We start from the raw sequence: 6,139 nt of genomic DNA, 5'->3' as shown, positions 1-6,139 counted from the left end.
CAAACACTCCCTTACCGCGGAGCGCCGGCGCCGCCCGGCAGCGGAAGGCGGCGGGGCCCGGCCGGCGGCACTTCCGGGGCGGTGCCGGAAGCGGCGGCGGCTGTGGAGGGGCCGCCATGGTGTGCGACAAGTGTGAGTACGGGGCTACGGGGAGGTGTGGGGGGCCCTGCCCTGTCCGGACCTGTCCTCGGGGATCGCGGGCTGCCCTGAGCGGAGCGGCAGCCGCGGGTCTCGGGCTGGTCAAGGCAGGCCTTGAGTGGCGGTTCCCAGCAGGGCCCTGTGTGAGTTGTCGTTCTCCCCTGTGTGAGTTTGGCCTTCTCCGTCTGTGGAGGGTGTTTATGCGCATAGTTTAAATGATTCTGCCCTGTGTCACCGATGGTGTGAGCAGCAGGACGGGAGAAGGGATTGTCTCTCTGTACTCGGCAGTGGTGGGGCCGCATCTCGAGTGCTGCGGTCAGTTCTGGGCCCCTCACTGTCATAAAGACATTGAGGTGGTGAAGTGGGTACACAGAAGGGCAGCAGAGCTGGTGAAGGGTCTGGAGCACGGGGTCTGTTGAGGAGGGCGGAAGGTGTTGGGGTTGTTCAGTCTGGAGGGGAGGAGGCTCAGGGATGGCCTTATCGCCCTGTGAAGAGGCTCCCGGAAAGGAAGGAGGGTGAAGCCAGGTGAGGATCGGCCTCTCTCCCAGGCAACAAACAACAGGACAAGAGGACGTAGTCTGAAACTGGGCCTGGGGACTTTTAGGCTGGACATTCGGAAGAATTCCTTCCTAGTCATAGAGATCAGACACTGGAATGGGCTGCCCAGGGAGGTGGAGAGTCACCATCCCTGAGGTGTTTAAGGAAAGCCTGGATGTGGCACCCGGTGCCATGGGCTGGTTACACGGTGATGTTCGGTCACGGGCTGGACTCGATGATCTCAGAGGACTTTTCCAGCCCAACGATTCTCTGGTTCTGAGGTTTTTTTCCTTTGTAATGTGTGCCTGTGTAGGTGAGAAGAAGCTTGGAACTGTGATCACTCCGGATACATGGAAAGATGGTGCAAGAAACACTACAGGTAACCCCAGCAAGGTTTAGCAGCTTGGTTCTGAGGTGTTGTAAGGCCAGTTGGGCACCTGAGCTATGTTACCATCTTAAAACCAAAACTTTATATTACTAATCAGGTTAAATATTAAATCAAGTACTTTCTCTCCCATGCTGATTTAATGCATTGGGAATTTATTTGTCCAGGACTCTCCAGTATTGAATTTGTCTGGTTTTGTTTTCTGGTTTTTTTTCCCTTCTTGCACAGGAGGACAATACATAGAGTATTTAAATGGAGTATCAAGTGTTCTGTTACCCTGTCCCCTAATGCTGTGCTTAATGTTTTCTCTCTCTTTGTGACTTTATTTACATATGTGTAGAAGTTGTAAATGAAGATTTTTTTTAAGTATGCTTGAAACTGGGAAATTTATGTGGTTATTGATTTTTATTTTTTTTCTTTTAAGAAAGCGGTGGTCGCAAATTAAATGAAAACAAGGCATTGACTTCAAAGAAGGCAAGGTTAGTACTGTGCACTGATTTTGACTAAGAGCATCAGTTGAGCAACTATCTGAAGCCTGTTACCTGCATACCTGGGCAACTACTCCAAACTTGTCCAAAATACACTTAATAAATTAAAATTGCAGGGATTATGGTGTTTGATTAATCAGTAAAAATATGTCCATATGTGTTTCAAGGGTGCTTTCTGCTCAGCCATATAGTGTGAGCAAGTATTTTACTGCAGTTCTCACTGGAATTGCTAGGATTTGATGCTTTTGTAGGTGAGAAGCTGAGAATACTTATTTTCTGTGCTCATGTTGCCAGGATAATCTCTTGAGCATTTCCTTCATGCCTGCGGGACTTTCCGTTTGAGAGGGGGCAAGATGCTGCTGGAAGGTGTTTAAGTTCAAAGTCATGTTGTCTCTTAGTAAAAAAAAAAAAAACAAAAAACATTTTTAGTTCTGGTTTCATTAAGTTGTTGTCTGTGATGGAGGAAATGTCTCATAATGGGGAAAGTGGGAGCTTTTCTGTATACTTTGTGTAGCCTATTAGAAATAATTCTTGTATGTTCCTCTTCTAAATTATAGTTTTTGCTGGAGTTTCTGACTGCACCCTCTGGCTTAGACTTTTTAGGATGAGGCAGAAAAAGTACTTAATTTAAAAGTGTATCAATAAAATACTTTTCCTTTTCTTCCAGGTTTGATCCTTATGGAAAGAACAAATTTGCAATATGTCGGATTTGTAAGAGCTCTGTCCATCAGCCAGGGTCCCACTATTGTCAAGGATGTGCCTATAAAAAAGGTGAGTTTCACTGAGTGCCAAAATACCCCAGTTTGCTTGGAACAAGAGAGGAGGTACAACACTTGAATTTGTATTTATGAAGAGAAGGCTAAGATGAGATTTAATTACTGTCTTCAACTACTGGTAGGCAGGCACAGGGAACAGGGAGTCAGACCCTTAGGTACACAGGGACAGAATAAGAAATAGAGTACACAGGTTAGAATGTGGAGCATTCTAATTACATACAAAGAAAGCAATTTTTCAGTCTGAGAGTAATCAGATATTCTAGCAACAGGTACCACCAGAGGTTGTGGAATCCTTGCAGGAGGTATTCAGAGCATCACTTGAACAGTCCTGAGCCAGCCTTATCCAAGTTGGCTGTTTTGAGTGAGGCAGGACTAGAGACTGAAGGAGATTCTTTTTAACCTTTGTCATTCTGTAATTCTGCTTCTTTTAGAATATTTCTGGTATCTGAAGCAGAACATTTGGAAAAATAACTCTAAACTTAATCTTGGCAATTGCATAAAGAGCTATCATCTAACAAGTTTGATTTTTCTTAATTAAAACAAAACAAAACAAAACAAAAACCAAACAAACAAACAAACAAACAAAAAAACCCCAGGTCTTGTAAAACTCAATTGCTTGTTGCAGTCCCATTTCTGGTCCCTTCTCTCCTCTTTTTATAGTAGCTAAATCTAAAATTCCTGTATGGGAAAAAAGCATTATGAAGTCAGTTACATGATTTAATGCCAAGGAGTTCTTACGGCACATGAGATGAAATGATTTTTAGATGTACAGCTAACCAGTAGTTAGTTTTGTTTATGAAATTAATTGTTGGATGAATATGTGCTGTGTCACTGAGTGGGTGGTTTAGCAGCCTGCTGTAGGAATGTTGCCTGCTGGGTCCTCCCCATGTGGCTGCCTGAACCCCAGATGGCAGAGCATTCTATTCTTTCTTAAATTTATGTCTGGGTTGGGTGGGCTTCAGTATTTGATCTTTGTCTGTTGGTGTATCCTTCCAGTTACCTGAACCTGTTACCTCCATGAAACTGAGAGCTTTCTAAGTGCTTTAGGTTCTAGCTCTAACCATCACAGATGTCATTAGGGCATTTTTCTTGAAGCAAATGCAGTCCTACAGCTCAGTGCTTCAGCTGTTGCATATCTTTGAAATTGAGAGGCAATCTCAAGTTAATTAATCCTCAGTTTAGCCAGTACATAGTGGGCTGAATTTTGGTCTCCAGAGTAAATCATGTGGCATGTTCCTTGCTGTTCTCTTCCCTGATGGACTGCTAGGTATGTGTCCAGTCATGATGTCAATGTAGGAAAGCACACAATTGGGAGAAAGCAGGAGTAGATGCCGCTGGACATTTTTTGTATGCTGGTGAATGTTTCTGTAAATGGAGGTGTGGTTCTACCAGATAAAAGATTTTCTGCTTTGAAAGGAGAGGGAAAGATTGAGACAACCCACCCCTCTGCCAAACTTGTGTACATTTTGGTGCTCTGGTCTTTTGGCTTGACACTCTTGGAGTTTAGGACAAAGTCCTTTGGGACATCAGTTTTCATCACTTCAACTCTCAAGTATTCTTGGTGTTCACTGTTTTTCACTCCTGCTCTGTAAGTAGGGTGGAGTGAAAAATAATGAGCACCAATTCACTCTTAATTATATGAAAACATATTCTAAACTTTCCCAGTTCTCTGAAGCATCCCACCTGTTAATGCCCCATTTAGCAGTCTGTTGCGACTGTATTTTCTTAGCCCTGCTCCTTTCTGTCCATCTTAGGCCTCCTTTGGCTACAGGACTTAAAATGATTATCAATACACCATTTTTACCTTTTTGTCAGAAGTGAGCCTTTCCTGGCTCTCTTCAGGCTTCCAGCAGTATTATAAATGATAATACTCTCAAAAAAAAGCTTATTTTCTTTAGTGGAAAGGTTCCACATGCACTGCATATTAATTTGTATTAGGAGCTATAATATTACTTCTAAGTTTGTAGTATCTGTTGAGACTGTGTCTGAGAACAGAGAGATTGCTAATAAGAGCTCATTTGAACAATTTTTTGAAAAAATATCCTTAAAAAAACATAGCAAGTGTGTTTTGGAGGAAAGATTTTAGTGATTTTAAAATAATTTACACACTTTGTGTGTTACAGGCATCTGCTCAATGTGTGGCAAGAAGGTCTTGGATACGAAGAACTACAAGCAAACGTCTGTCTAATTGTACTGACTACTCTTTTTATGACCTTTAGCTTCTGTGTCTTTGTACAGTAACTTTTCTCTAAAATGATTTGTGAATATTACTTTCTGGAAGATGGTGCATTTACTTGGAATGAGAGGTAAAGAGAGCCTGATTCCCTAAAATGTACATAATATTTGATTGTTGTTGTAGCACTAATATTAACCGGTATTTAAAGGTAATGGTTTTGGGAACTGATACAGTTCAAAGGGAAGAAGATCCTAGTGGATAGGTTGAAACTGTGTTACCCTCAGAACACAGATCTTTGAGATGAATACCTTTTTTTTCCCTATCACAAGTCTTCTGCTTGGTAATATTTTGTAGATGTATAAAATATAAACTTGCATCACCTCATTAAAGTATCTTCATTTAATTGTAAGCCGTAAGTTTTTTGTAATTATTCACCTGTAAGTATTTATAATTATTCTCATCCCAAACTATTATGACTTTGCTCTTCAGAATTAATGCAATGGTCCTGTTGTCTTTCGTTTCTGCCTACAATATGGTTGGTTAAATCACAAATTGGTAAGCTAATGAAATCTGGTGTGTTGCCCTGCCAGTTCTTTATTTGGCATTGTTGTGGTTTAGCCCCGGACAGCAACCAAGCCCCCATGGAGCTGCTCCCTCACTCCCCCACCATCAGGACTGGGGAGGGAATTGGAAGGGTAAAAGCTTGAAAACTTATGGGATAAAGACAGTTTAATAGAGAAAACAAATAATTAATTCACTACTTCCCATGGGCAGGCAGGTGTTCAGCCATCTTCAGGAGAGCAGGGTCCCATCACCTGTTATAGTTTCTTAGGAAGACAAACTCATCACTCAGAATGTCCCCCCTTTCTCCTTCTTTCTCCCACTCTATCCACTGGGCGTGGTGTCAGGTGGTCTGGACGATCCTTTTGGTCAGTTGGGGTCACCTGTCCTGGCTGTGTCTCCTCCCAACCTCCCAAACAGCCCCAACTCCTTGCCACTGTGGCAGTACAAAAGGCAGGAAAGGCCTTGGCTCTGTGGAAGCCCTGCTGAGCAATAACAAACACATCTCTATCATCAGATCTGTGTTCAGCACAAATCCAGAACACAGCCCCAACAGGCCACTAACTGAAGAAAACTAACTCCATCCAAAACCAGCGCAGGCATTAGGACTGACCAGCTATTCCCTTGTTAGCCTCCAAGGAGACTTTACATATGGTATCAGGTGGCCCAAGGCAATAAAATAATGAGCATCAATTTCTAAATATCTCAGTCTCATCATTTTTTAAGTTAGTCTGTCTTTTTTTAATACTTGGTTTGAATTCTATGATGTAATTGCTTGTATACCTGTCAAATTTAACAGATCAAAGCAGACTGCCTGCTTTTCAGCTCTGGTTTGATACAAGAAGTTGGTGTCTGAACATGAGAGGCTGACTGTGGCTCTGCAATTCTTTTGTCCTTTGCTTAGTTTCTACATATTAAAACAATTTCTGTTATGGAGCATAATAATTACTCCCTTTCCATGTATTTTAAGAAAAAAGATTTATTCATTCTTAATTCATGGTTAATTTTTAATTAGTTCTTAACTTAGGGCAAAGAATTATTCATTCTTAATTCATGGTGAAGTTTTCACTAGACCTAT

General features: G+C 42.1%; 1 protein-coding gene across 1 annotated transcript; it reads left to right on the top strand.

Annotated features, from left to right (window-relative positions):
• The first annotated feature begins 47 nt into the window (after positions 1 to 47).
• On the top strand, positions 48 to 4,903 carry CRIPT (CXXC repeat containing interactor of PDZ3 domain). Its single transcript, XM_083856244.1, has 5 exons — positions 48 to 132; positions 989 to 1,054; positions 1,485 to 1,539; positions 2,216 to 2,319; positions 4,448 to 4,903. The coding sequence occupies exons 1-5, from the start codon at positions 117 to 119 to the stop codon at positions 4,510 to 4,512; spliced, it is 306 nt and encodes a 101-aa protein (XP_083712370.1). The 5' UTR covers positions 48 to 116; the 3' UTR covers positions 4,513 to 4,903.
• Positions 4,904 to 6,139: the final 1,236 nt, after the last annotated feature.

Source organism: Zosterops lateralis (genome assembly GCF_965231275.1).
Source record: "Zosterops lateralis genome assembly, chromosome: 3".
NCBI lineage: Eukaryota > Metazoa > Chordata > Aves > Passeriformes > Zosteropidae > Zosterops > Zosterops lateralis.
Note: the sequence above shows the minus strand (reverse complement) of the source record. Positions and strands in the feature narration are given on the sequence as shown.

Excerpts from the sequence above, each read along its gene's own strand:
- CRIPT (XM_083856244.1), top strand. Across the intron at positions 1,055-1,484 it reads TGGTGCAAGAAACACTACAG|AAAGCGGTGGTCGCAAATTA; the intron begins GTAACCCCAGCA and ends TTTTCTTTTAAG. Across the intron at positions 2,320-4,447 it reads AGGATGTGCCTATAAAAAAG|GCATCTGCTCAATGTGTGGC; the intron begins GTGAGTTTCACT and ends TGTGTGTTACAG.